Below are 27,969 nucleotides of genomic sequence, written 5' to 3' on the forward strand. Positions count from 1 at the left end.
AGACATCCCTGATTTCAGCAACATTCTTGGTTATAGACTCTGGCATCAATTCGTGGGGTGAAAAATACATACCTCTTTTGGCGTGGGATGGATGACCACATGCTAGTTGAAGCAATAGCATCTTTAAAAGGATTATATCAGCCAGGCGAGGCTCCCCCACAGAGCAATCCATCAGCTATTCGACTTCAATTGTACACCTCAGTACAATTGAAACAAACCAGCTAAGATCAAAATCTGGCAGCACAAATTCTTTAAATAATATCTTGGCAACCAGTGTGGAATTGTGTGAATCAACCTATGTACCAATAAATCAGCTAAAAATATTCTGAATCAGAGTGGGTCGCAATCCGACCTACCACATTTATGAAGGAGGTTACAGTTTGTGACTCACTTCGATTAGTGGGTATTACAGGGATGGTGGCCTTCAAGGGTCAGAACACTAGTAGGCCTGTGAGTGGCCTTCAATACATTGTTTTAAGCAGTCCATATTCTTTAAACAAACTGGGGATGATTTATAATATAACTTTACTTTCTTGAAAAGTTTCTTTGAGAGTTGGAAGTGGTCTCTTGGACCAGTGCCTACTTTCGCTGAAACTTTTAAAAAGATTCATGAATGTAAATGGGTCCAAGGAAGACCCCTTTCCTTTAGCAAATTAGTTTCCGACTCAACTTGGGGGTCAGTAACTTTTTAATGCTAACAGCCGCTATTTCGGTCCTAAACCATTGCTACATATCGATGGGACGTGCTATTTGGAAGTTCTTTTTACAAAACGGTCCTTCCAAGTAGCGATTATTTATCAATTTCTAAACCCATTTTAGAAAATGGGACAAGTTTACAGACACCTGAAATGGATTTAGCACTCTTGGGAAAAGGTTTTTGTAGTCTCAAACTCCAATTCAGAGTGTTTGAGGCTGCACAAACGTTTTGGAAGGCCAAGGTATGAAGAGTGGTAGTCCAGCCAACATAGCCTCCACAAATGACTCCACTCCTACCACCTGACGCACAAAAAGTGGGAAAAGACGTCTGATCTTCAACCGAATGGTAATGAAATGAAAGCAGGCAGATGAAACCTTATGGCTCAGGGCTGAAAGAGGGAGTGAAGCGACAAAGAAGTAACTGGCATTGATGACGGAAGAGATAGGGAAAAATAGAGAATAAGCTATTTGGACTTGCTGGCATCTCCCGGAACACATGTCCTTCGCCCCAGTGCGAGATTTTTGAGGTTCCAAAACAAACCATTTGCAAAAATACATTGTACTACAGTGCTTGTGGGTCTGCCGTTGCAGCAAGAACAACGCATGAGCATGTTCAAAAGGTAGGACTCAACATGTCCTGTTATACAAACATCTTTAGGAAGGGGTTTTCCTTCCCTTATCAAACTGACCATTTATCTCAATGTACGATATACAAAAACACTCTAAAGAACATGAGTGTCTTTGACACCTCAGGGCCAATAAAAAATGAAGAAAACGAAGGTTTAGCATGATCCATCTTGTAACCAGATGTTTCATGCACCTTGGACTCTGGTCTCACGCTGGGAGGATGAGGACCTGCTGAAGAGAAGACACAAATATTTGCTTCTTGCTGTTTATTTATTTATTGAGTGTTATATAGCGCGAACATGGCCCTTTCGGGTATCAGATCGCTGTACAACATGGTGGCAAACATATATGCATATATCATATGTGATAACAGACTTGCACATAGACCCAGAATGAGAAAAACCAGACCCTTAATAGACTGGCAGTCGGTTTCAATAGGTTGTCAAAAACATCATTTATTGTATATTAATGCGTTTTAGGAGCCTTCATTTTTAACATTCTTCCATGCTTAGAAATGCTATGCCAATAAATGACACTGTGACACTGACTTTGTAAAACATATATATATATATATATATATATATATATACACATATATATATATATATACACATATATATACATATATATATATATATATAAGCTCCTGTGACATTCCTCAGCCCGACTGATCATCCTCTAAACCTGCAGCACTGTGCAGCCCTCAATAACACTTACAAGAGGAAAACAAATGAAACTGCATAATGTCTTTTTACATGCTTTCAACTCTAGGAGCATCCTACCATTCTTCATGAGCATCCTACCATTCTTCATTAAGTAGAATCCATTTACATATTATACGACTGGGTGTGAGGGCAGCCATTTTGACTCATTCAATTACATCAAAGGCACTTTAAAGTCAACTATGTATTGTATGAAATCAATACATTTCAAAACATTCATTCATGCCACTTCTCGGTACCATCTAATAGAATGCAATTTGTCTGACATTGTACACTCCACTGACAATACTTAGACCATATCTTCACTAGACAATACTGCATCCAAATAAAACACACATTATTAAAAATGCAATGTTTGATGCACCCTGTGAAACATTGAGAGTGAAATAAATGAACACGAATAGTTTTTTTCAAATGCTGTACACGTTTGAGCACCAAACAATGAACTTGCCCTTAGTAACATAGAGTTGAGTAACAATAAAGATCCGACATTCAGTTCTGATATGCCTCTCTGCAAATACAAATGCTGTGTAATGTTATGAATGGTTGGTATGTCAGCCCATGTCAGAGAGAAGATGGAATGATCACAGTAACCATGTGTGAAATGCAGCCAGCCTGCATTGTTGTCCTTACTCCATTTATATATTGTGCGCCTTATAAGCACTTTAAAAGGAAAGAGTTGCAAGAAGTTGCTCGTGGACAGTCACACAATTTTCCAATCCTTGCTCCTTTCCGGACTGCACACTGCTCTCCAGCATCACACTGCCAAAAGTAAAGAATAGTTCAATTAATGCATAGCAAAGAAATCTTTAAAATTTATCTGGTACAATATTTATTTACCTTTTGGCATTTTTTGTTTCTTTCATGGTTCAGGGCGAGTGATTACATGACATAAAGCTTGGATCATAGGATAGGCCAATAGTAAAAGCCTTTCAACAAGTCACAATAAAAATGTCAGATGGAGTTTTTACAGGTGTTGGATGGAGAACCCTGGAAAATACAGCCCAAGCATAGTAGGCAAACGTTTTCAATGTTAACATGTCCTTTGCAATCAGAAATATCAAATCGTAAAGTTACAAAACTGGGACCAGTAAAAATTTCCAGCCACATATCTTACTTGGGACTAAGGAACGTGCAAGTGGTGGCAGAATTTCTGCAGTCGTAAGTGCAAGATATTGGTGGGAATGGTCGTTCTTGTGGGAGTGCAGTAGGAGGTGCCATCATAACATTGGGGTACTGGAAAAAATAAAATACCCTCCACTTTAAACCCATCCTGGTTGACAATGAGCAAGCCCAAGGCTCCTTTTTCAGGACATATTCCATCCTTAAGGAAGATTGAAAACAATGGTGATAAACAGCAGTGGGGGCTCCTCCGCTAAGGCGGAGGAGCGTTACCCCACTGTGCAAAAAGGAAAAATAAAATGACAATAACGTATTGCATGCAGTCAGCGGCCTGTGTGGGGCGGGGATGGCCAGAGCAGGTGATTTGCACTCCCAAATTGCGCGTGAACTGTTTGGCCGGCCCTTTTGGGCCAACCAAACAGTTCATGCGCATTTTGTATGTTTCGTACAGGCTGCATTACACAGCCTGGTCAGGAACATGCACAGGCTCCCTGTTCAAGTCTGAGCGCTGAGCCACGAGCGGGTTGTAATGGTACTTTGTTGTAAAAACAGCGTTGTAAATGCTCTTTCCCACTCACACCTTTTCATTGCCCTATATGTTGCTGGGACCTGTAAATCTTGTTTCAGTTGTTACCTGCATCCATGTGGTATCTCTATTGACCTTCTGCTCTGTCTTTTGTAATTGGTCATATTTACACAAGATACATAACCTCAAGGCAAAGTGGTGCCCTCCCTAGAAGCAGACAAAATCTTGGCAAGTGAGCTCCAGTTCCGGATTCCTCTCTTACTCCCTATGTTAATCCTTTCGGCCCAGAGTTATCATTCAATTGTGTTTCCATTGCATCATGCATGGTGTCGCAAGGGCAACACAATCCTCAAGTCAGATTTACCAAGCAACGCAAGGCTTTATTTCTCCTTGCTATTTTCTCATTCTGCAGCATACTTAGAAAGAGGCATATGCCTCTAAGGATTGTTTTTGTGCAGGAAGGTGTCACCTTGTCTATAAAACAATCCTGCTTGCAGCACAGGCACCTTTGCACCATGACATAAGGGTGCCGGAGTTGGCACTAGGATGCGCTGAGTGTGCCAACACAGTGAGAGATCTGGAATGCTCCATAACTTGATAGATATGGCGCATCCTACCCTCTCCATTTGCCGCAGAACAGCAAGTTGTCTTGCTGCATGGCACTGTATCAAATGATGATGAATCTGGCCTTTGGTTTCTGTGTCTGGTGATGCATCATTCTATTCATCAGTGCAATGGCAAAGGCACTGGAGAGGATTTAAGTGTCTCCACATTTCCAAACCATGACAATTCACTTCACTAGGTGTATTTTCTGGTTCTCCTTTCCATGTTATACCTTCTTTCTATTTTCCTCTTTCCATCTTACACGTTCATTCTTTCTTTAATCTTACACTCTTTTCCCTTCCAACTTCGACTTTCTTTACTTCTGTCTTCGGCTTTTTGTACTCTATGTATATCTTATTTCTCTTTCCTTCTCCCTTGTTTATCTGTCCAGTTGGAAACAGTCTGGCAATAGGGTTTAACATATTTGCATTGCAATTAGCAGTTTCAGGAGCCCTAAAATACAATCCTAAGATTATTAGACCTGAAGACTGTTTATACTAAGTTATGGTGTGTTATAGAATTCTAATTTGAAGAGGCACTGAAGGGTGATTTAGTCAATACACTGTTAGCTGACCATGGAATGAAGTGATTCCAAAACATGTCATATCTCTGGACTCTGCACTTTTTGTAGATGGCACAAGAAGGGATAAATCGCCATGCTGGTGTTCTGTGTGTTTCTAGTGGCATGTTTGTAAGTTTAAAATAGCTTACAGTTTGTGTACTGGAAAATGCTTTGACCTCCTTAAGTTCCAAATTGTATTGTACAGATGTAGAGAAAGAAAATATCTAGATCAACATACATATATTTACTGAAAAAACCAAAGGTTACAGAGGCATTATAGTTAGGCTCCTGCTTCACTCGTACAAAACCAGAGAAATTCAGTAGTTATAGTTAGCTGGGCTAACTATAACTCGCACCCCTGTAATGGACTGCTTCTGGCCTCACATATTACAACGCTCATGACATGGTCAATGGCATCACTGATGACATCTCAAATGACATCACTGATTACATCATCCTCAGAATGGCCGAGCTATAACGTCTCTGTAACATTTGTTTTTTTCAGTGAATTTTTACGTTTTTAAAATTCTGTTTCATAGCTATAACGTCCCAGTAACCTTTGTTTTTTTCCAGTGAATTTCTATGGTTTTTTAAAATAGTAGTTGTCTTTGTAGAGTGGGGGAGAAAGGGGGCTGGGCCTGCCACCAGCTCTCAGGAATCCCCCGGGGAAGGACTTACAGGAGGTACCAGGAGAGCATCCTGGCTCTCAAGGTCTCTTAGAAGTAGAGTGGACTTTATCCCCAACCAGAAGTGCACCACAAGCCGCATTTGCAGAGTAGCGGAGAAAAGGGGGGCCTCCGAAGACCACTTATCAATCTCTCTGTGTGAGAATTATTGGAGATAACAGGAGGGGTAGTTGGCCCCCAAGGACGTCCTTGGGTGCCTACTTCCCCTCGTATTACCTCCAGTAAGCCCCACACAGCAGGATTGCTGAGACCTGATAGGAGGCCCCCTTTATCCACCACTCTGCAGACGCATCTCCTAGCGCACTACTAGTAGGTAAATGTAGTCCCCTTGGCTATTTATGGTCCTTGGGGGCCAACTACCCCTCATGTTACCTCCAGCAAATCCCACACATTGGGTTTGCAAAGAGGTTTTCAGTGGCCTTGCCCCCTTTCTCCACCACTCTGCAAAGCTCCTGGCACACTTCTAGTTGGGGAATGAAGTCCCCTTGGCTTTTGAGGGCCCTTGGGGGTCAACTAGCCCTCCTGTAACCGCCAGTAAGACTCACATAGATAGATTGCCGAGAGGTCATCAGAGGCCATGCCCCCTTTCTCCACCACTCTGCAAATGCGCCTCCTGGTGCATTACTCATTGGGGAAGAAGTCCACGTTAGTCCTGAGGCCCTCGGGAGGTAAGGGGACCTCATACCCCCACTTATCAGTGTGCTGAGAGGCGCGTTTGCAGAGTGATGGACAAAAGAGGTGTGGCCTCCCACCACCTCTAAGCAATCCCACTGTGTGGGGCTTACTGGAGAACAGGAGATCTTGTTGGCCCCTAAGGATCCTCAGCAGTGAAGGGGACATCATCCCCCAACCAGGAGTGCGCCAGGAGGCATGTTTGCACAGTAGTGGAGAAAGGGGACGGGCCTCTGGCGAGTTGCCGGCTTTCATTTTTTTTCTTCTTTTTATCTTTTTTAGGAAGGGGCTGCATGGCCCCCTTCCCTGGACCATTTGGTGCCCCAAGGACCCATTTCCTGAGGCCTGATCTTTTTTTCATTTTTTAAATTTTAAAAAGGGATGGGAGCTGCACGGCACTCCTCCCGGGCCATTTAAGGTCACAGGAACCCCCATACCCTGAGAATGCCTCTCCATTGTGGACCGTGGGGTTGAGCCTGAAGGCCCGCACAGTCCCGGCCAGCTTCCCACCTCCTGTGGGAGCCAGCATTGCTTTTACACACAGGGAGCTGCTGACATGCTCCCTGTGTGTAAAATCAAAGTGTGCTCACTCCACTTTAAGCAAGCGAAAGCAAAATGCTCTTGCTTGCTCAAAGCGGAGCACACTGATTCCTAAGGCATGGCGGGAACAGTGCTCTTGTCATAGTATACTGCAATGTCCCGTGGGTTGGCACCCTGGAACATTGCTGAAGCAGGCCTTGGGGGGGGGCAGTCCCCAGGGCTATCTAGAGCTCCGTTCTTCACATTTGCCACTGGGAGGTGGTGGTCCTCAGGGGGCTGGAACGGACCCCCTTCATTAATGCATTTGTGCCCCAGGCAGGAGGCGGTCCCCGGGGCTTTGGGGTAGGCCGTAGGGCCTCCCTTACTTATCTTTTTAATAAAGTATGTGCCACTGGGAGGTGGCAGTCTCCGGGGCTGTGGGGAAGGCCCTACAGCCTCCCAGCATTACTTAAAAAATAAATAAAGCGCTGCATCTATGGTGTGTTGTACATGACAGAGGATGTCAGGGACGCGCAGACGGCGTTGATGTTGCATGCCTCAATGGCATTCAATAGTATCGAATGGCCGTATCTATTTTGCGTGCTCCAGAAGTTTTGCTTTGGCCCGGCCTTTTGCTGGTGGGTGCGGCTCCTTTATGAACAGCTGGTGGCTCGGGTTAGAGTAAATGGTACTGTGTCCAGGGCGTTCCCCCTTAAGAGGGGTACCAGGCAGGGCTGCCCCCCGTCCCCCCTCCTGTTTGCTCTGGCACTGGAGCCACTGGCTCACTGGATCAGGAGAGATGGGTCCTTAAGGGGCCTAGCTTTGACGGATGACTGGGAGGAGCTTATTTCCCTGTACGCTGATGATGATATGTTGTATATGGCGCTGCCATACCACTCGATCGCGCAGGCACTACATTTATTTGAATTATTTGGCAGCTACTACGGCTATACCATTAATTGGGGAAAGTCAGTGATTTTTCCTTTGTCCGGCCCCCTCCCACGGGTCCCCACCAAATGTCCAGCTTCCGTGGCAATGGACAGCTTCAAATATTTGGGGGTTTATATTACTCGGGACATCGCAGAATTTTTTAACAGGAACCTGGAGCCCCAGTTGGCCCGCCTCGGGGCTGCCGTTAGTCATTGGCGATTACTACCACTTTCCCTCATGGGCCGCGCAGCACTATTTAAGATGCTCGCCCTGCCAAGACTGCTATATATTCTCCAAAACACACCGTATCCGGTTCCCCAGGCTGTATTTATGCGTATCTCTCAGGCGGTGCGGTTGTTACTATGAAACGGTGGGACCCCAGAATAGCATTACACAAACTCACCAGAGGGGTATATGACGGGGGCCTGGCGCTCCCCGATGTGTGATTGTATTATTGAGCCTCACAACTCCAGGTAGTAAACAACTGGGTGTACACCGATTGTTCAGAACCGGCCTATAGAGTAGACAGATCAGTCATGCCGGGGGGAAACACCGAACACTTACTACACGCTCGGAGGCTGCAAAGGGAATGGCCTGCTCACACTAGAGTGGTGGTCCAGTGCTGGATGGAGGCGAATAAGTTCCTGGGATGGGCGGAGAGACTGACCGGTAGAACCCCCCTGTGGCTGGGTGATCAACTAAAGAAGGTGTCGCGTTTGTACGGTTTTGGGGGTTGGAGGTTGATTGGCATAGAATATTTGGGCTACATCTGGAGGGGTTCTGCCCCCGCTCCTTTGCCTATCTCAAGAAGGCGTTCAACCTGAATGACTCACAACAATACCACTATATACAACTTGTATATGCCATTCGAACACACATTGGTATACACTCTTCCATTCCAGAGTATTCTCCTTTGGAGGATAGGTTACTATTAGACCCCATACTTGAGAAGCCTACGTCCACCATTTATCGAAAGCTCATAAATAATATGCCAGACCCCTTGGTGAAACTACATGCAGCATGGACCCGAGACATTGGTACCCTCAAGGATGACGATTGGCAAGACGCCATACAGAGCCCGCGAGACATAGCTATCCGTCCTAGGTGTAGATTGATCCAATTAAATATCCTACACCGTGTATATTATACTTGCACGCACTTCTACAAGTAGGGTAGGAGTCCGTCGGCTCTTTGCCTAAGGTGCTGTGGGGGGAAGGCACCTTCTACCATATATTGTGGGAGTGCCCTGAAACAGTCTTTTTTTCGATCAAAGTTACAGACACTATGTCGATGGTAGTGGGGGACTCTGTCTCGATGGAGCCGAAGTGGCTGTTGTTGATGGTCAAGGGGGATACAGATTGGTCGCGGCATGTTGAACTTTGGCTCGCATTAGCTGCGGGTGTAGCTAAAAGAAACATCGCCAGGGGATGGGGATCCCTGACACCCCCGCAATGGGAGCAGTGGAGGAGGGACTTAGATTGATGCCAAGGAGCTGAGGAGACTATATATAAGAGCAGGGGATGTAGCAAGAAGTGGAAAAAGATCTGTTGGCCATGGCGGAGATACTGGGAGTCAGGGGGGGGAGAACGGGGAGTAATTCTGCAATGTTATGTCCCACTGATATGCTGCTGTCCTACATTTATTTTTGTCCACCACATCGCTATTACTTGATTTGTTTCTTGAACCCTGAAGACTGTGCTATGGTACAATGAGCTATGTTCAATAAAAAAATGTTTTTGTAAAAATAATCAGTGTGCCCAGGGGAGGTGGAAGTCCCCGGGGCAGGGCCGCGAGGACCCCCACATAATTTTAATTATCCCCAGGGAGGTGGCGGTCCCTAAGGCAGGGGGGTCCTTGAGGCTTCCCCACATAATTGCAATTAGCCCTGGGGAGGTGGCAGTCCCTTGGGCTGCAGGTGTGCCCAGTGGGCTCGCCTGCATTCATTATTTAGAAATTCCCCAGGGAGGTGGCGGGCCTCAGGACAGGTGGGCCCCAGAGAGGACTCCCTATATTGTTTTAATTAGCCTCTGCAAGGTGGCGGTCCCTGGAGCTGCGGGCGGGTCCAGTGGGCCTGCCTGCATTCATAATGAAAATTGCCCAGGAGAGGTGGCTGTCCCCAGGGCTTTGATAAGTCCTGGGACGGGGACCCATGAGCCCCCCCTCCTAAATTGACCATATGCCCTTGGGACCTGGCCACCTCCTTGGTACACTTTTCATTATGAATGAATTTTTTTAAATTTGCATCAGATTCGCAGTTCTGTAGAAAATACTTTTTACCCCCAGCGGGGTCCCTCAGAGACCCCCCACACCACCATATCTGGGAGGGTTAGGGTATTCCTACCCATACCACTTATTTTTCTTAAACTTTTTTTGGGACTCGGCTTCAAGCTGAGTCACAAGATGGCTGCCAACACTTCCTGATTGAAGTGTTGGCAGCCAATCGAATTTTAGTAGGATTCGCAAGTCCACTGCAAGGACTCGAATTCCCAGATTTTGTGTAAATCTGTTCACTAATTTTTGAGAGATCTATATTTTTTAAAGATAGATATTAAAAAAATACTGAACAGATTTACACCAAATGACAAAAAGCACAGTTTCTGGACCAACATCTAGCTTTCTGCCAAATTTGGCGTAATTCCGTTTGGTAGTTCGGGCTGCAGTCATGCTGAAAAAAATAAAAATCCCCATAGACTTAGCATGGGGAAAACGAGTTTGGGGAAACCCCTTTTTTCTCGGTCTCCACTTGACAGATCACCCCAAACTTTCAACGCAGCAGCTGAAGCAAAAAGGGGACGTTTTGTGAAAATTTTGGGGAGACTCAACAAGCGGCACCAAAGTTATTGGCAAAAACAAAACGCTTTTCCTATGGAAACTTTGGTCCTAACTATAACTACCTACTGGCAACTGCCAGTAGGAAGGATGTATGTGTATGTATATAGTCAGGGATAGAAGGGTCACATGCACCCTGAGGCCCATGACAGGGCCTTTCATTGAAAACAGCTTCATTAAAGTGTGACTATTGGGACATGGACTGCAAGTCCCACAATCCAATGTGGGCAAAATTCATCAGTCCAACTGAGGACATCAATTATGCAAATAGTGTGGGAATGTCCAATAGCACAAATTCAGTTAAAGCCTCTTACGACTAGCGGCGGCTCAGAAACGTGTTAGGCTATCATCAAGTTAACTGAATGGCTGAAATTCCATCAGGTTGGGAGGTGGTCCTTATCCGATCAGTAACTTCTGCGGAGTGTGTCCTTGACCTTTGGGCACCTTGGAGTGTTGATATTGAGCGGTAGCCCTGCCTCGAAGGATGCACCACCTCATTATCACTGGGGGACACGAGGCGCTGAATCATGCCGTGTCTCATCGTGGAGCAGGAGTCAGGGATATACGGGCCACATGCACCCGAGGCCCATGACAGGGCCTTTCATTGAAAAACAGCTTTGTTAAAGTGCGACTATCGAGTGACTATTGGGGCACGGACTGTAAGGCCCACAGTCCAATGTGGGTGAAATGTATCAGTCCATCTGGAGACATCAATTATGCAAATAGTGTGGGAGTGTCTAATAGCATGAATTCATTAAAGCCTCAGACGACGATCGGCGGCTTAGAAAGGCGTTAGCAATCATCAAGTTAACTGAATGGTTGAAATTCCATCGGGTTGTGAGGTGGTCCTTACCCGATCAGTAACTTCTGCGGAGTGCGTCCTTGACCTGTGGGTACCTTGGAGCATTGTGTAATATGCATATGTGGGATGGCATGCAGCCCTCCCACAGCCCGGGGTACCACCACCCCCGGGGCTCTTATGAAATATTTAAAGAGACATACAGCCCCCCCACAACCCCGGAGACCGCCACCCCCGGGGCTTCTATTTATTTGAATTATTAAACGGGTGTGGGGGGACTCGAGCCCCCAGACGCCCCGGGGACCACCACCTCCCCGGGACACTAAAAATGTAAAATGGGGCGCCCTTTATGGATCCCCGGGCCCTGGGGACCACCACCACCCCAGGGTTATTTTCACAAAGGGAGGGAGGACGTGCGCCCCCCTCCAGGAGCCCTCGATGGCCTTGGGGACTACCACCCCCCAGGGCCGGCTCCTGCATTGTCCAGGAGTGCCCACCCCCGGGACACTGCTGTTTGCTATGGCAGGGCGGGAACCGTGCAGCCCCCTCATAGCAAACTTGCTTTGGATTTTGGAAGCGAGACCAGGGAAACCTGCTCTCTCTTCCAAAATCCAAAGCAGATTGCTTTTCCATATGGGGAGCTGCATGTCAGCAGCTCCCCGTGTGGAAAAGCAATGCCGGCTCTCGCAGGAGGCGGGGAGCCGGTAGGGACAGTGGGGGCATTGGGACTCTCCCCACGGTCCCCAACGGACAGGGCCGACGCCGGGGATGGGGTCCCTGGGGCTAGAAGTGGCACAAGAGCAGGCCATGTGGCCCTCTCCCCAAAAATAAAAAAAAATAAAAAATAAAGGCCGGCCCTGGGGGATGGGGTCCCCGGGGCCAATAGAGGCCTCCGAAGGGGGACCACGCATCTCACCTCCTTAAAAAACATCAATATATGTGGCCATGCCCTGGGAGGTGGGGTCCCTGGGGCGGGAATTGGCTATGGGAGGGGGGCCCAAAAAAAGCAAGCAGTGTGCCAGAAGCCGCGTTTGCAGCGCGGTGTAAAAAGGGGCGTGGCTCAGAACACCTCTCTGAAACGCAGGTCTGTGGCACTTACTGGATGTACCTGGTGGCCTACTTGGCCACCAGGGACCTTCAGGTTTCAAGGGGACTTAAAAAGGATGTCATAGTTAGAAATTAGCATTTTAAAAAATCTTACAAATTCACTGAAAAAACATAGGTTTCAGGGACGTTATAGTTAACTGAACTAACTAGAACGGCTGAATTTCTATGGTTTTGTAAGAGTGAAATGTCCAGCTAACTATAACGTCTTGAAACCTATTTTTTTCTGTGAAAAAAAAAAATATATATATATATATATATATATAAACGTGCCTTTGTCGATGAACAAAAATGTACTTGAGCCCAAATCCATAAAGCGTGGCTCATTTCAAAACATGTGGCAAAACCTGTGGCAAACAAATGCCACAGGGCGTTTGTTTGCCACATGTTTTGAAATAAACCCCGCTTTATGGATTTGGGCTCAAGTATGTTTTTGTTGATCAACAAAGGCATGTTTCGATCTTTATAGAGGTTCGCGACCTCACTTGAGCCCGCCGCCGTAAGAGGCAGAGAGACTTGTGATTCTATTTGGAGATATATATATATGTATATATGTATATATATATATATATATATTCCATATGAAAGCTCACCACCAATTGAGATGCCGCACACATATATATCCTTCTGTAGGAAAAACAAGTTAAATCACCCAATGGGGCTTAACGCTGTAGTCAGGGGTGAAGGGGTGTCAGACAGAATATTGATATTGTGTCAGCCAGCAGCTGAGATTGCCATGGTCACTAGCTACAATTATCACTATGTTGAAGGGAATGCTCACCCCTATTCACTTAAGGACAGTCATTAGTTGCTAATGGCAAAGTAAGTGTATGTAACCTCAAATTATTTTAAAAATGTGAAATTCAACAATAAATGCTAATGTAAGGTTTCCATTCAACACAATAATGGTTAACAATTAAACTAATTTTACAGCCCCGGTTGGAGGGACAAAAGCATAACATGCAATTAATTGATGCTAACTTTGTAAATACATGAAATGTACACCTTTCACTCACCATAGGAACTTGGCCATATTTTTTCTCATAGATTGGAATACTTTTACTCTTCAGCTTTTCCAACACTTCTTGCAATGCCTCAATCTGGGAAATGTAAGAATAAGAACTTTAAGGCTCCTTTAAAAAGTAAACATTTTGTCAAAGCCAGAGAAACCTAAGCAAGGGCATTACAAGATTATAGAATCAGTCTAGATAATCTTGGCTAGGAGGATTGATGGTCGGCCATTGTGTCATGACCATGAAGAGGGCATCCTCCCTGTGCAGAATCATTCTTGGGAGACAGTTATAAAAAACAGTTATAAAAAAACCAAGAGCCCACACAATAGGAGAATGATAAGCAAAATACTAGACATTTAAAAACATTAATTCTGAAACAGGTTAAATGAAAAATATGAACAAGAGAAAACAAAACTCACAAGACTCATGTGTATAAGATAGAGATCAGTACTTTCAAAGCTAAGGATCTGATTTCTCGCTTTGTCTTCTCTACTTCATCAGATCATGGTATCCTAAGCAAATCACTTTGGGGCATATTCACAAATTTCATTTTGTAGTATGTTTAGTAGTAGTAGACTAATACTGCCCACGTACTACAAAATGCTATTCATAGATCTACATACAGAGGTCTCTGCAACCAACTCTTCTATCTTTTCAGGGGAGAGTTCTACGCCCTCGGTGTAGAGTCTCCATACACATGCAAATACGCTTTTGTAGAAAATGTTTGTAGGATTGGGTCGCTAGAAAATGGGGAGGGGTTTAGTGAGGGTTACGGAGTGGATACTGGGGAGGAGTTTAGTGAGGGACAATCACCCACCCAACAAAGAGTAAGCCCATTCATATTCACAAACCGCACTTTAAAGTTAATACAGCCAAAAAGGGCCAACTAGTTAAAATGTAATCTGGCTCAGACCTAAAGTAAGTGTAGCCACACATATGATCAACCACTGGTACTACAGCACCCTACCATAGAAAGTAATGGAGTTAGGAACTGAACTAGAACCCCACAGGTAATAATTGGAAAACAATATATATATTTCAACTTGTTAAATATATATATTGATTTGATTTGCTTAAAAATATATTGATAATTAAATGTTTTATTTTAAAATATTTGTATAGCTTTTTATTTATTATTTAAAAAATTCTATGTTAGTTTCGAAATAATTAAAGGAATTGAAATTAATACTTTTAGTAACTGAACATTTAATAAGTAAATATAAACATTTTACTGTAGGTCTTTTTTAAATACATCTAAAAAATGTTTTTATATATTTAAACAAATTAAATGTTTTAATTCAAAATTAATTAATAGGGCTGTAGTATGTTTTACATTTTATTCTACATTTAAAATAAAGATAAAATTGATTGACATTCATATGTAACGTAAAAATATTTTCACAATATTTTATATTTAATACATTTTTTTACAATTTCCCTATCCTTTACCAAAGGAGATCCCCGGGTTGTGGAGTTCTCTGCCAAGGATGCGGAATGTAAAATAGGGTTATACAGACTCCACCCCCTAAACTGAGAGGGTGGACAAATGTAAGTCGACTATTTTTAGCAACTTTACTCTTGGAAATGGGGAATAGTCAAAAGTAGTAAAGTTACTACATAGAGTAAGAGTAAATTTGCACATGTAAATGTACTCATGTATGAATTTACTTGTGTTCATAGGCCCCTTTATTTCCAAGATACCGTCTAAAGGAGTTGCATCTGTGCCAACAGTGATGTCAATTCTTGATTAAAGTTGCATGCATTCAAAGAAACAGAGGAGAGCTCCTCGTGCTGTAGGCTCATGTCTTCCTGACAGATACTGCTCAGTAAACACTGAACCCTCACACTGTCCAGACTACTCTGGCATCCCCTGGAGGAATGTTCCATGAGTCGTCTGAGTGCTAGGCTTGAAAGGCAGTGGTTGGGTGCTGGAGTCTATCATGCAGCAGAGGATGGCAAACTTGGGCTTCTTCTTCAATCACCAAATGGAATCCATTCCTTTCTTAAAATGAGCATGGGCAAGCCTTAGAGGCAGTCTTTCCCAAGATGGTGGGTGACCATAAAAGATATTAAAAATTCCAAAACTAAGTGACCTATTGCGATCTTGGTCAGAAAGCCTCAGATCTGAGGTTGGCGGCTTTCCGACAGAGATAGTCAGTTTCGGTTCCAGCCGCCTAATTACAATCTAGGCGGTCAGAATTGAAACCAGTCGGTCATTTCGGCTGGATTCCAAAGGGCTCAAGGAGCCAGTCAGCCAGTGGGTGACCGGGCTGTAATCCCAATGGATGGTATTTCTGCCATTGGGATTACGATGCTGGGTTTCCCCCAGACTTTTTTAATGACAGGCTTTCCAACATGGAAAGCCTGTCGGAAAGCGAGTTTGGGGGCCCCTAGCAGGGCCCCCTTCTCGTTGCGAGTTCCAGTTGGGGGCCAAGGGGGCACATATGGTACGCCCCTGTTTATCCCTGCACCATGTGGCTGGCACCGCAAGGTGCCTACCACACAGTGCAGGGATGAAAACAATCTCCCATTTCTCTATGGGGGCTTGTGCTACAGCCGATTTACTGCCGCAGCACAAGCTCCCATAGGAGAATGGGAGTATGTGACCGCACCATGTGCGGTCGCATCGTAATTCCGCAATGATGTTGGTCAGAGGCAACTCTGACCAACATCATAATCGGCTCCTAAAATGGAGTCGAGTCTTTGGCTGTGAGATGAGTATCCATCTTATTATATTATGAAGACATTCATGTGAGGTAGATGCAAAGTAACACATTTTTCCTTTATCTTTTAGTGTGTTCTTCACCGTCTGCTAGTTTCTTTTTCCCAAGTATCGGAAATATCTGTTTTCAGCAATTTAATATTCTTCTGGAAATCTGTCACTGGACTCTTGCTTGGCTCTTTCCTCCTTCCTTACGTCAGGAGGAGTTTGGTGCAGTGATATCTTCAATTTTAATTTTACTCTTAAACCAAGAGCTATCCATTATTACCAAGGAGGTTTTTGCACTAATTTTACAGGGTTATCGTTCTCACTGGGATCCTCTTGAATACACTCTTAACATCTGTCCCAATTATTATTATGTGCAGAATGGTATTACAACAACTGGGAGGAGTTGCCTTTTCCTTTGGCCATCAAGAATATTCAAAACAGACATTCTCAGCATCCCGTCCTGGACAAATGGATATGCAAAGGCTGTGAAACCTACAGTCCTGAGTTCCAGTGTTGCCATGTCCACCAGAGTTAATCATGTGAAGCTGGGCAAACCACTGTTCCCTTAGCTGCCAAAACTAGAAGTGTCTAAAATATGGTGATTACTAGTATATGGTGCTGCATAAAAATTATGAAAGTTTCACATTTATACAAATTGTGGGGAATATCAAAAATTTACAAGAATTGTGGCTAACCTCTAAAAAAACTACAAATCAGTAATGTGAATAAATAAGAATTCCTTACAGTCAAAGAAACGTTTTTACGTCTCAAGACTTTAATGATTGAAAGTGGCTGTACAATTTTAACTCTTAACATTTCATCTTTTGATTGGCAGATTTCAGCACTAAACTTTCCAAACTACCTACACTGAGATATTTTGAATTTAAGTAGGAAGCATTTAGAGCGAATTAATGGAATGCCATGGGTAATTAAATGCTTGGGCTTCTAACTTTGATATACTGGTAAAATAAAGTGATTTTGAACTTTATTTAAAGCAAGGAGTATATATTATTTTGGGCAGAATAGAGGCAACTGGTGATCTCAAGCATTAAATCAGCTCAGGAGTCAAATGTATGTGAGTGGATCCTGGTTCCCACTTCTCCCCTGACACTGCATAGTAAGAGGGAGAAGTGGCAAATAAGGAGTTGTAGCTAAAGATACTCACTGTACGTGCTGGATTTGAATAGTGGCCTATGAATGGTGTTTAGTACCAGCATGTCCCAGAAGGTGTTGGTGAGGCACAGCGGGTCTGGGTCAAACTAAATAGGCAGACATGCAAAATTCCACAAATTGTATTTTTTATCCAAGATTTTCTTAGATTTTCACACCTCAGGTGAGTAGCAATATTTTCTAGAATTCTGCATGGAAATTATTGTAAATCATACATTTCCTTGCTTACTTATAACCCTAAAACGGTTGATTCTCTGCTGGTGGACAACTTGATACCTCACAGTTCTATTTAAACTGCAAAGGCATCTTAACTACAGCATCTCCCCCAAAAACAAATATTTTAAATATATTTTCCCCAAATTCCCTTTCTCAACAATACATTTCAAAGTGTCGATGTTTGGGGGGTTCTTCATTTTCAAAGTGCACACTTACGCCAGCCTTTGGTGGTGCTAATTTTTGGAACATAATCTGCATATTCATCTGCTAGTGCACTCCCTAAAGGTGATGCAAGTAATTGTTTATAACTATGCAGATGATCTGCAGCTGGTGTTTACTATTAACCAGTCCCCCAAATCAATGGAAATTTTCCAAGATACCATGTTGTTCATCCAAGACTGGATGAATAGCAACCAACTAAAACTCAACTCTGATAAGACAGATATTGCCATCACACACAATAAGGTTGACCTGTGGAATTATTACTTCTGATCCTCCTTGATGGGCACACCCCCACAGCCTAAGAACTCAGTAAAGAGTCTTGGAGTCCTCATCAACAAGACCTTATCCATGAAACCCCAACTAGGAGCGATCACGTCCTCCTGCGTTGTACTGGTGTGAAAAACTAAGAAGATTGGCAACTTTCTCTCATCTGAAGCCTTGGTTTAGGTCATTTAGGCCTTAGTCATTTCAAAATTCGATTATGCCAATTATTTTTATCGTGGCCTCCCTAAATCCCCCAGTCAAAGACTTCGGTTGACTCAAAACCAGGCAGCCAGGCTAATCTTTCAACAGCTTAGGCACTGCCATACCCCCCTTGCTGAGAGCGCTTCACTGGCTAACAATAGAACAATGTTCTGTTTTTAAAACGGGCTGTATCGTTTTCAGATCCCTTCACTGCAAAAGCCCTGTCCTTATATCATCCAGTATTAAAACATACATCCCAAATCACAACCCAAGGTCCGCTCACATCAATCTCTGTTCTTGCCTCACGTACCTCGAACTCCCTCCCTCCTTAGTTGAGATCTACATCCAACTATATGCGTTTTCAGAAACTTTCGAAGACTTGGCTCTTCAGACAAGCCTATGATTAGCTTCTGTAAGCAGTGTGCTGTCTCTGTTACCCTTTTGAAAAGGGAAAATTGCCTACAAGGGATTTTGTTTATCAAGTACTTATTCAAGATATTTTCTCTATGTTTTTGGTACACCCTAATCAGTGGTGAACAGCAGATTCAATCAAAAACAATCTATGTGCTTAATTGTGAAAGATATAACAAATAATAGATAATAATTCTAAAAGTAACACACAGTGCATGTGAGGATTACGACCTCTTAATTGAATTAAAGACATAATATGGGAAAATTAAAGAAATTCACATTAATAAAGTGAGATTCACTATGACAATAACCCAGTATAGATTATACTTTGAGCTTTTTGCCCCTGCATTCTGACCAGGTATTTTAAATGTGAGGACCATAAAAATTGAATTAAAGACACAATATGGTCAAATCAAAGAGATATACATTTTATTTTAACATTACAGTTTCGTTCAAACTTGGGAATTATACACCTGTTTGACTGAAGTTACAAGACCTAAGGATAAAACCATTTGAAAGTAGAGTAGTAACTTCATACTATATCTTTTTTTGGTGTAGGTTCTACCCAGCTCACAATCACCATCTTTTTCTGTTTCACACGGGTGCGTCTATTTTTATCTACTAAAACTAAGTTGAAACCTACAATGTTAAATGTTGCCATTCACATTGTACCATACAGGGTATTTTTTGTCAACCATTCGTCCTGAAGATGGTCTGACGGTCTCATCGCCATCACAGACTGATAAGCGTCGACAGCGGCATCTGTTCCATCATAACATTGATTGTTCAGAATTTCTGGAAGGATGTCAACATAGTTGTTGTATAGGCTATCTAACATCACCTTTCAAGCTATGTTTGGTTGCTTTTTATCTCTCCCCTGACTAAAAACCTTTGAACATATATATATATATATATATATATATATATATTAAATATACGATTGTTTTGAAGTACATTTTCGCACTGTGTGTTACTTTTAGAATTATTATCTATTATTTGTTATATCTTTCACAACTAAGCACATAGATTGTTTTTGATTGAATCTGCTGTTCACCACTGTTTAGGGTGTACCAAGAACAGAGAAAATATCTTGAATAAGTACTTGATAAACAAAATCCCTTGTAATTCATAACCCATTCCTACTCTGGAAAGAGTGGGAGAATTATTCTTGTCAAGGGTAACCTTGGGCGGTGAATTCCGCTCAGCAGAGTTTTTGCTCTCCGCAGAGCACACTGATTTTTTTTCCCACGCAGAGTTGTTTTCAATGCTCGCACTCGTCAATGTCAAGTTGGCAAGTGCAAGTAAAGAAAACCCACCTCCCAGCGAGATTTTTCCTTGTTCCCGCTTGACAAGGTCTATTTGGCGAGCGAGGAAAATCAACCTCCTGGTGAGATTTCTCAACGCGAGTGGTCGAATTTCTCTAAGCGAGTGGCACCGGCAGGTTGCGACCACCAGTGTTGAAAAGCCTTTCATTCGCACTGAGAAAGCTGTCACTCGAGAAGAAAATCTATGCGAGCAGCAGAAAGGAAGCTGCGCCCTCTTGCGCTGCGCATGGTGCTGTTCGCAATGATTTTACAGTGCAGGACAAACACCCAGTGCTCAAAATCACTGCAAACTGCGTGATCCTAACTCACTCTACCGCTCGTGGAACTCCGCTTAGTGCGGCAGGGTTTTTTTGTCACTTTGCGGAGTTCCGCATAGTGGACTCCGCCCAGGCTTAGTTACGGGCAGGGTTAAGCGTCTCTTCAGGGTGGAACTGGGAAGTGGACACCCTGAACAATAGTGGGGTGAAGAAAGAGGAGTTTTTCTACCGGGAAAAATATTTTCCTGGTGTTGAACTGTTTTTTACAAAAGTGCAATTACACTTTTGCAAAGGCATTTTCACATGCGCAGTTGAACACTATAAGCAATCTAGCATGGGCAACAGAATCTGCATCCACAGCAAAAGAAATTCACAAATATCCAGGAGTATTCCTGGAAGAGCAAGCATGTTTGAAGGCTGCAGGAAGATTCTTGTACGAGTTGATGAATTCCTGACATTGGAACAACTACACTAATATGAGGAATTGAACATGCAGGTAGAGATTTGCGAATATTTGTGAGAATCCAATATATAGGTTTCATACCCCTGCAGGTGTAATCTGTGTTGTTTTTTGCATCTAATGATCATCGGCACACCTGCATGTGACATCAACATCCGGGGGTGATTCCTTCCTTAGACCTAGTCTCGGACCGCAGCCGTGTTGCTGAAACTGGCTCAGTTTTTCGGTCTTGTCTAGCAATGCAGCGCATGCACTGCTCGCCTTGGAGAGATCTATTGTTGTGGGTTTTGCATCCTAAGGGGGACAGGAACTGTGCACGCTCCCGTACAGGCGATATGCGACAGGAGCTGTGCACGTGCCCGGACAGGCGATGTGCACATGTACAGCTCTGGCTGGTTCGACCGCACTGCTCTCCTCCCCTCACGCTGCCTATATTTGCTCACAGGAGATGTTTTTGTCAGTCAGTTTTTCCAGGAGGTGGACTTCCCATGTTGCCCAGCGCTCTTTTGTTTTGTCCGACTGTAACATGGTAAAATCACTAAGTATCTTTCACGCCTTCAAATTCCCATCTGCAGGCGAGCTGCGTCACTGCGTCGGTCCTGCCATGCTTGAAGCAGTCACTCAAGCTCTCGTGCCCCCGGTATTTGTCACAGGACAAAAGTCACTCCTGGGCAAATGCATTTTGCAGGCCCCTGAGAAGGGAAATGCAGGCGTAACTCAGGCCCCTGCAGCCCTTGGGGTACAGGGGGGACTTGCTCTCCAGGTGGCCCCTTGCCGTCCAAGATCTATGAATAACAGGCATGGGAGACCGAAGGGGGCCCTCATCACATTGCCTGTGTGTGTGTGTTTTACACCACTGGGGCACTGCCAAACTCAAGGTAGGAAGTTACAAGAGTTGTTTCTCTGTAGATTTAGGCCTGCAGATTGCAGACGTCTGTGTTGTTTATGTACTTTTCTCAGAAAACAAGGCCTTTTTGCCAGATTACTGATGGTTTTCAAGAGAAAGTTTCTGGACTTGCATGAATTTTAAGAGGTTGCTGGATTTCAGCCTTCGGTTCTAGAATCGAGCAATTTGTTTAGCATTAATCGAGTTTGTGTGTTAAAGCTGACCTCAGGTTCAGATACAAGTGCATGAAACTCAATTATAAATTAATTTAGTTTCAGCCGCTTCCGTGCAGTGAGACAGCGGACAGGACCGAGTGGCCAGAGTCGGAAGTTACTTACTCTGATGCATAACCTGGATGGACAGTGAACCATCTTGCCGTATTGCTAACACTAATTGTTCGCTCTTTATTTTATGTCTGTCTATAATTGTTTTAATATTTCATGTATGTGATTTATTCATCAACTATATGATCAACTGTTATGTAATAATATGAAGAAAAGATATATTTATAAATAACAAAAATACTACAAAAAGATAAAAATATTTGCAAGAATCTTATAATAAATAAATGAAATAATATTTTTCTAATTGATTTGTTGGGTGACTTTTTCACTTAATCACTGGCCATTGACAAATATATATATTATGGTGAATATCATATAGTTTTTATAAGTTTCAAATCTACTTGACTATAGACCGTTTCCAACCTAACCTGGATGGTCTCCCATTCCTAATTCATCAGAGGTGAGTGACACCAGGGGCTCTATAGATGTACTGAACAATAATGGGACTAACTTCTACCCATGGGGTCACCACAGGATGCAAGGTTGGGGTCCCCAGTTTTTACACCCCGACCAGCTTATTAAACGCTTTTTAATTAGGGCCCTTCCTTTGAGGGAGGAGAGGACCCCATGGACCCTTCGTCAAGGTGTGGGGCCCCAAATCAAACAGGGGGCATTCTTAACCTGGCATGGCCAACTTATTATTAGCAATAAAATGAATAACTTGTACATAACGATTTCAACACAGCAAGGCAAGCCTGTATTTCCATGTGCCATTTTATTATTTCAGTCAAGTTATGACATCACTTCCGTCCTGTGATGGCGGTTGAGCTGTGACGTCACAACACTGTGTGCCAAAGCCTCAGAGTGGACAGCAGCTTCCAGAGCAGACAGCCAGCTGTCACTCACAATAAAAGACCCGCACTTCTGCTCAACGTTCTACTCTGAAAAAGTAGACATTCATCCGTAAAGCTCACATGAACGACATGGTTCTTGCGACGCAACTTTGTGAAATTTTAGGTTGCAAAGTTACAATATAAAACAACTAAAAACGAGCACATCTTGCGGAAAGAAGTGGTTATGTGTGTGAAAAAGTATGCAAACCCCACGTTCTGTGCAGCACTCTATCAACAAACAGGGTCTGGGTGCGGAGGTGTCCGCGTGTGAGCTGTGCGTGTGTATTTAGTGAACCTATCGCACGCAACTCTCTTTTCAGACTTTCAGTATCACCCAAAGTCAATGGAACAGATTGTATTGGCTTTCTGTGGATGAAAGGCAGAGTCACCCCACTGCGTGTTCAAAATCGTTACCCTTTCAAAGTTTTCTGCTGCTAGTGCAATATTTACGGGACTATCTCACTGGATTCACACCAGTGCTTCACCCGTCTGCCTTGCACGTAAACATTACTTACAAAACGGCACCCCTTAGCACAAATTGTACCGCTTCAAGGGCACAAGTCCTAAAAAAAGAAGTGGGGGGACGCTCTAAATTAGGTGGTGTCAAGACAGTAAGTGACGTCACGAAAGGTGACTTGCACCATCAGACTCATTGCCTCCCCTTGCTCACCCCTTAGATGCGCTGCATCAGAGAAGCCAGCGCGTGAGCTCCGATCTCGTCCCAGAGAGGCCAGAGAGTGAATGTGTGGTTTAATTGGCTCCAGTCATCGAGCTCTCAAGTTTCCCCCTGTCATGTGGTCGATGTCAGCCAGTCCTGGTTTGCTCGATTTGCAAAGTTGACTCGAAAACTCCAAAAGCCACCTCCACCAGCTTCGCATAGGCAGATCACTGCGTGCCTCCGCCGCCGACTGTTATCATTACAAACAGGGGCCTAGCACAGGCCCCTGCAGACCCTGGGGCGCGCAGGAAGCGAGGGAAGGGCCCCCTCATCCCAAGACCCATGAATGCACAGATCTCTCGAGTCACTGGGTAAAGGGAAATCGACGGGGCGGCCGTGCGGGCAAGTAATGCCATAATTTAAAGTCCAGCTTTTGGCCATGGGGGACGGCGTCCACCACCCACGTGGTACCCCGACTCGAGCCCTGACCGCTTCCAAGAACCCCACAGCTGTGTCTGCAGTTTGTTAAAACACTATCTACAAAACCACATCTGTGTGCACGGCGGGTCATTCCACTATCTAGAAAACCATGTCTGCACAGTGGGCCATGCCACTGTATAGAAACCACATCTGTGTCCACGGTGGGTCATTCCACTATCTAGAAAACCACATCCGTGCCCAGGGTGTGTCATACCACCATCTAGAAAATCACATCTGTGTCCATGGTGGGTCATTCCACTATCTAGAAAACCACGTCTCCACGGTGGGTCATACCACTATCTAGAACCCACATCTGTGTCCACGGTGGGTCATAGCACTATCTAGAAACCACATCTGTCTCCACAGTGTGTCATACCACTATCTAAACAAGCATTTGCAATGCAATAGGTAGCAAATTTACGCAACTTTGAGCTATTGCCATTGCAAATAACAATGCTTTTTATTTTTGTTTTTAAAACATAAATAAAAGGCATTGTCATTTACAATGCCAACAGCTTAAACTCGCGTAAATGCGAGACCTATTGCATTGCAAACGCTTGTTACAAGATTTCAGCTGCTGCAAACCTCCACGCGAGACAAATGGCTACCTCTGTGTGATGGCTCGGTGCCTGGCATAGCGCACGGGGCACATTTCTGATGCTCTGTACAATATTTCCCTGCGCTGCGCCCAGACCGGTTGAATACCCGCTCCGGCCACAGTCACCGGCTAGAACTGCAGAGATTGCAGGAAACAGTTTTACAACTTTTCACTTCTCAGTTTGCACTTGTGAGATTTGGGAATCTTACTAGTTCCGTGACGTCACTTGTCTAGCTACGTTTTCTAATTACTCTGAGGGGCGAGTAAATCTTGACAGGTAAAGTTACAGAAATTAAAAATTGGGCAGTCACTTCGTCCACGATTCTCCCCCCGAACAGTACCACCCATACACCATTTCAAAACATTGATTGCTTATAAGTTATTAGACAGTATATATAATATACATAAATAAAGATATACATGTACGTATAAAAAGAGAAAGAAAGAGAATAAAAAAATTATAGTCGATGGATATAGGATAGTGTTAAAACTGTTTCCACAACCGTAACACCAATTCTAACAGACAAGATGCACTTTCAACATTCACACAAAACATGAACACCATAACTGAACATGTACAGAGACAATATGCACACAGCACAGAGTACAGAAACAACAGACTTACACCCATACATAACAAAACAATACACAACACGGATACCACAGGAACATTCCATATGCCAAAAGTACTGTTTCCACAAATAAACAGTGCACACACAAAGCATACAGAAAATGCACACACATAACCGCTCACAAAAGATGACATGTGCAGCCTTGAATAAATTTTACTTCTCATCCAGACATAGCAAACAACAAAGATAGAAAAAACAGCACTTCCAGCTGATAATAGAGCCAGACTGCGTGACCTACCAGCTCCTTCTCGTGCGAGACGTTCTCCAGGCTGGAGGGGAAGCCCAGGGCTCGGGGCTCGAGCTCCCCGCGGTCCTGGCCGCTGGCGCCCAGCAGCAGCGCGGAGCCTATGAGGGCCATGAGGGGCAGGCGTAGGCAGCTCTCCATGGTGCTGACGGCGGTGAGGCGCACGGGAAACGCCGCCTTAAATACAGCCCAGGAGCGGCCGCCAGCAGGTGTGGGACCCCCGGGCATGACGCCATCACCGCACCCTGCGGACGTCAGGATGACTAGGTCTGCCGCCCACTATCCGTGGGCAGGAAAGGAGGCACGCACAGTCACCCATCGGGACAGGAGGGGTCGGCTGTGGGGGAAGGATACAGAGGGACTGATGTGCTGCAAAGTAGAGCTTGCGCTTCTAAAGAGAACTTCAAATCACTAAACCACATCATAAAAGCGTGACTTCAACCAGCCATGAAAGGGTTTTACGTCACCAAGCCTGTAGGAGTTTCAAGTGACCATGTAGTCAGGTTGTACCCATATCATTAAATGCGTCTGTGAAAAGGAAATTTAGATGTGCGACTTAGTTATGTTTTAAAATATAACCTTGTCTGAGATGTAGAAGTAGTGTGTGGGTTTAGCTTCAAAAGTGTGTTCGACTTTGCCTGTTTTTAAATGAAAGCACATACATATTATACAGGAAACACCACTCAATAAACATATTGAACGTGTATAATATGTTCATAGTTCATCAGAAGCATAATATACTGTGCTCTTTATATATGGGATAAAGTATCCCCTGTCGTGCAATATAATTGCATTGCAAGTCACCTAGGAGTTCTGTGACCGTATAGAGGAACACGGATGAAGGGAGAGTTACTTTATTAGGTCATGGAACTCCATTGTGACTTGCAATATTAGTGTAATACATGGCAATGGGTACTCAATTCCGTATGATACGTGGTCAGTACGTTACCCTTTGCACAAACTGCTTAAATCTCTGGCCTGTTGCTTTTCGTATGAAAGAGATAGGATATTTGTAGGCATGAAAGATAAAAGTATAAACTCTAATGCAAAATGAAAAACCAAAAGCAGTTAGTAATTTTTTTCAAAAGGATAACAGAATCAGTGTAATATGCTGGATTAAAATGCTGTATATCATAATGTGAAGGATATAAAGCGCGATTCTATCGTTCTGGTAATAACCTATAGAGTGCAAAGAAAATAAAACATGTTGCAAGAAATATCTCCTTTGTGCTTATTTCTGTTCATTTAAAAAACACATCAGAAGGAGGAAAAGCCAGTTTTCGTTTTCACTGTTTAAACCACAACTGTTAATTGTGCTCCGGCTCTAGCTGCAGGCACGGTGACCACAGAACTCACATGTACTAAGGTTATTAGATTTTAATTATTGCACTTTAATGGCGCCTTTATCCAAAGCACACCATACAAATATTTGAAGGCCGCATGCCTAAAAAGATATATTGTTTTTCTTACATTGTAGCTGTCGAGTTCTTATCAATTGTGCCATTAAACTGTGTAATAATAGTGCCTAGGAATGATAGAAGTGCGTTTTGAAGCGTTGTATGAAAACATAATAACATTAATATTACACCCACTGTTAAAACCACTATTATTACTAATAATCGTGCTGTTAGTAAGGTCATTGATGCTTGCACCTGTCCATAAAGGCTACTTCTTCAGCATTGGCAGACGCTCACTCATGTCAGAACAGCCAGTAATATATATGGAAATACACATATCAATACATAGTACTGCAAGTCTCGCGCTTTGCTTATGGCTTCCTGATCCTGTCTCCTTCGGTGTATCTATGATGAATCAATGGCAGAGCCCCATGGCGTCCCAGGGCCCGAGCAGGCAGCGCCAGGTTAGATCTGAACCCCTGCTCTGGTTGAGGCTGGCCGTGCACCGCTGCACTCTAGGCCAATCAGGGCTTTGGGAACTGGGGAGGGTGGAAAGTTCGGCTCCACATATAACCAAACCACCATTAAAGTCCCCCTTCAGCGTGGAGAGGAGTCTTGACTGAGACAGCACCGGCTATGAAGGCAGCCCGCGAGCTCCGCCTCCGGCCTTGCATCTGCATTTCTATGGCGCGAGTCGATTACAATCTAGAAAGGCAAATGACAGCGACGCCGTGAAAGCTCTTAAATCCATGCCCTGCGTGTAAGGCTAGCACCCACATTTAGGTCATATATTTTCCCTTAAATATCAGTAAACATTTGTTAGTGCGCAGCTCACCCCATATTTAATTCCGCGTTTTTTGGAACAGTTGACCCAAACACCTGTTCGAATTCTACCTTCATTTTTGAAGCATGATCTGGTTTAGCTTTCGCTCACGGATATAAAAGATGACATTCGACTGAAAAAACTGTCCCAAAGTTGGTTGTAAGATGAAACTTCGAAACCGAGACAAAGCTAAATTAGGATGAGGCGCAAGTACCATACCGCAGCCAGCCTCCATTACAGCTGCGATGAAAGAGAGGCCGCGAGGCGCGCATTGATTGGCTGCTCGTCGCCAACTCCAATGACCGCCTCTAAATCTGCCATCACTTCCGCCTGGGCAGCATCCATTATTCACGGATTTCGAAGCAGAAGCAGGTGCTCCTCCCTATGCAGAGAGCTAGGGTGGGTGGTGTGCACCAGGGAGCACAAGG

General features: G+C 44.0%; 1 protein-coding gene across 1 annotated transcript; it reads right to left on the reverse strand.

Moving 5' to 3' along the window:
• Positions 1–1,972: 1,972 nt before the first annotated feature.
• On the reverse strand, positions 1,973–25,462 carry CARTPT (CART prepropeptide). Its single transcript, XM_086962986.1, has 3 exons — positions 25,316–25,462; positions 13,414–13,497; positions 1,973–2,807 (listed from the first exon to the last, which is right to left on the reverse strand). The coding sequence occupies exons 1-3, from the start codon at positions 25,460–25,462 to the stop codon at positions 2,700–2,702; spliced, it is 339 nt and encodes a 112-aa protein (XP_086819112.1). The 3' UTR covers positions 1,973–2,699.
• Between the last annotated feature and the right edge of the window lie 2,507 nt (positions 25,463–27,969).

This window comes from Lissotriton vulgaris, chromosome 3_1 (genome assembly GCF_964263255.1).
Source record: "Lissotriton vulgaris chromosome 3_1, aLisVul1.2, whole genome shotgun sequence".
Taxonomy (NCBI): Eukaryota; Metazoa; Chordata; class Amphibia; order Caudata; family Salamandridae; genus Lissotriton; species Lissotriton vulgaris.

Bases quoted from the DNA above. Each gene is read 5' to 3' on its own strand.
- CARTPT (XM_086962986.1), bottom strand. From the start codon at position 25,462: ATGGAGAGCTGCCTACGCCTGCCCCTCATGGCCCTCATAGGCTCCGCG. The intron at 13,498-25,315 runs GTAGGTCACGCA...TACATTTCCCAG, and splicing joins TCTCGCACGAGAAGGAGCTG to ATTGAGGCATTGCAAGAAGT. The intron at 2,808-13,413 runs GTGAGTGAAAGG...TACTTTTGGCAG, and splicing joins AATATGGCCAAGTTCCTATG to TGTGATGCTGGAGAGCAGTG.